The sequence below is a fragment of the Cucurbita maxima genome, unplaced genomic scaffold, assembly GCF_002738345.1.
Source record: "Cucurbita maxima cultivar Rimu unplaced genomic scaffold, Cmax_1.0 Cma_Scf00028, whole genome shotgun sequence".
NCBI classification, from domain to species: domain Eukaryota; kingdom Viridiplantae; phylum Streptophyta; class Magnoliopsida; order Cucurbitales; family Cucurbitaceae; genus Cucurbita; species Cucurbita maxima.
In genome coordinates, this window is record NW_019272044.1 from 398,147 (window position 1) to 399,862 (window position 1,716).

The 1,716-nt window shown below is 37.3% G+C and overlaps 1 protein-coding gene across 1 annotated transcript; it reads right to left on the reverse strand.

The window, feature by feature from the left end:
- Window positions 1-688: 688 nt before the first annotated feature.
- On the reverse strand, window positions 689-1,378 carry LOC111500166. Its single transcript, XM_023151826.1, has 2 exons — window positions 1,289-1,378; window positions 689-1,087 (listed from the first exon to the last, which is right to left on the reverse strand). The coding sequence occupies exons 1-2, from the start codon at window positions 1,376-1,378 to the stop codon at window positions 689-691; spliced, it is 489 nt and encodes a 162-aa protein (XP_023007594.1).
- Between the last annotated feature and the right edge of the window lie 338 nt (window positions 1,379-1,716).

Genomic DNA, 1,716 nt, shown 5'->3' on the forward strand with positions numbered 1-1,716 from the left:
GATCACAACACCTCCATCCTTTCCTTTGATTGTTGTATCCAACAAATACACACTTGACTACTTTCTTGTCAAACTTACTACATAGATTGTCAGACACAAATATATAGCAAATACAACCAAATACTCGGAAGTAACTAACTGTAGGTTTCATATCCCATAGTATCTCAAATGGTGAGACGAATCCTAGCTTTCGTTAAGGAAGCTTATTGATCACATGAGAAGCAGTTCGCATAGCTTTAGCCCAAAATCTTCCTGAAACATTCTTTGCGTGTAACATGCTTCGACAGATTTTTGCAAGGTGTCGATTCTTTCTTTCTGCTACACTATTTTGTTGTGGCGTGTTGGCACATGTAAACTGACGTCGTATCCCACAGTCGTGTAAATATTGATCGAACTCATCTGACGTGTATTCTTCGCCATTGTCTGAACGTAGGCAACGGATCTTCACTCCTACTTCTTCTTCGACCATCTTCTTGAATTCTTGAAACTTTGAGAACGTGTCAGACTTTTCTTTCATAAAGAAAATCCACACATATCTTGAGTAGTCATCAATAAACGTCACCATATACCGCATTCCGCTGATTGATGCTTGTTTGACTGGGCCGAACAAATCGGAGTGAATTTACTCTAATGGTTTCTTTGCTTTGAAACTTGACTCTTTGTATGGTAATTGATGAGCTTTACCATATTAACATCCAGCGTAAACAACGTCTGTTATGACTTCAAGTTGAGATAGACCTTTGAGCATGGATTTCTCCATAATCAGCTTCAATTTATGGTAACTAATATGTCCCAATCTTGCATGCCATAGATTTGTCGTCTCATTCTTTCGAGTCTTGTCAACATAGGCAGACTCTGTAGATAGAACATAAACAGACTCCACTCTTCGTCCTTCTATTGTTGGCTTTCCTATTATCTTAACATCTTGATAAACTTTTATATCTTCTGGCCCAAACATGACATAGCTTCCAGATGTTGTTAGTTGTGACACTGACAACAATTTCTTCTTTATACCCAGTACATGATAAACATTATGTAGCGACACTGTATCAGACTTATTGCCAGGCATGATTGTCGTATTGCCGATCTGAGCAATTGATAACTGTGTGTTTATTTGCTATGTGTACCATACGACTTCCTTTGTACTCTTTCTTGTCTTGCAATTTTCTCTGATCGTCAGTTATGTGGTTCGAACATCCTAAATCAGCGATCTAGTCATTCTTATAATTGATATGGTCTTCCATTGTCGCATGAGTGCTAGCTCGTCTTCTTCTATGGGACATAGTACCTCTGCATCCCATTCATCCTCTATCTTCTTTTTGGATATTGCCACATTGCTTTCAACAGACTTTTTTCTAGACCAACAATCTCTAGACATGTGGCTCTTTTTCCTGCAATTATAGCAAATACCTCCAAATCTCTTTCCTTGGAAACTCTTGTTGTCGTTCTTCTAAGCTCTTTGAGGTTGTTGATAACTCTCTAAAGGTAGAGTCATATCAAGTCTTTTTGTATTTAATATGGCATTCTTATTCATCATTTTCTCATTATTTACCCCATTTATTCTACTTAGTGTGCATGAAATCGTTTGCGGTTCAATATGAAAAGAAATATGATTTGGCATAAATCGATAGTACATTTAATTGAGTTATGTGGTAAAATTTCAGACATTTATGCTGAACCATGAGGGAGTAGCAAATCTGGAAATAAATAGGGATG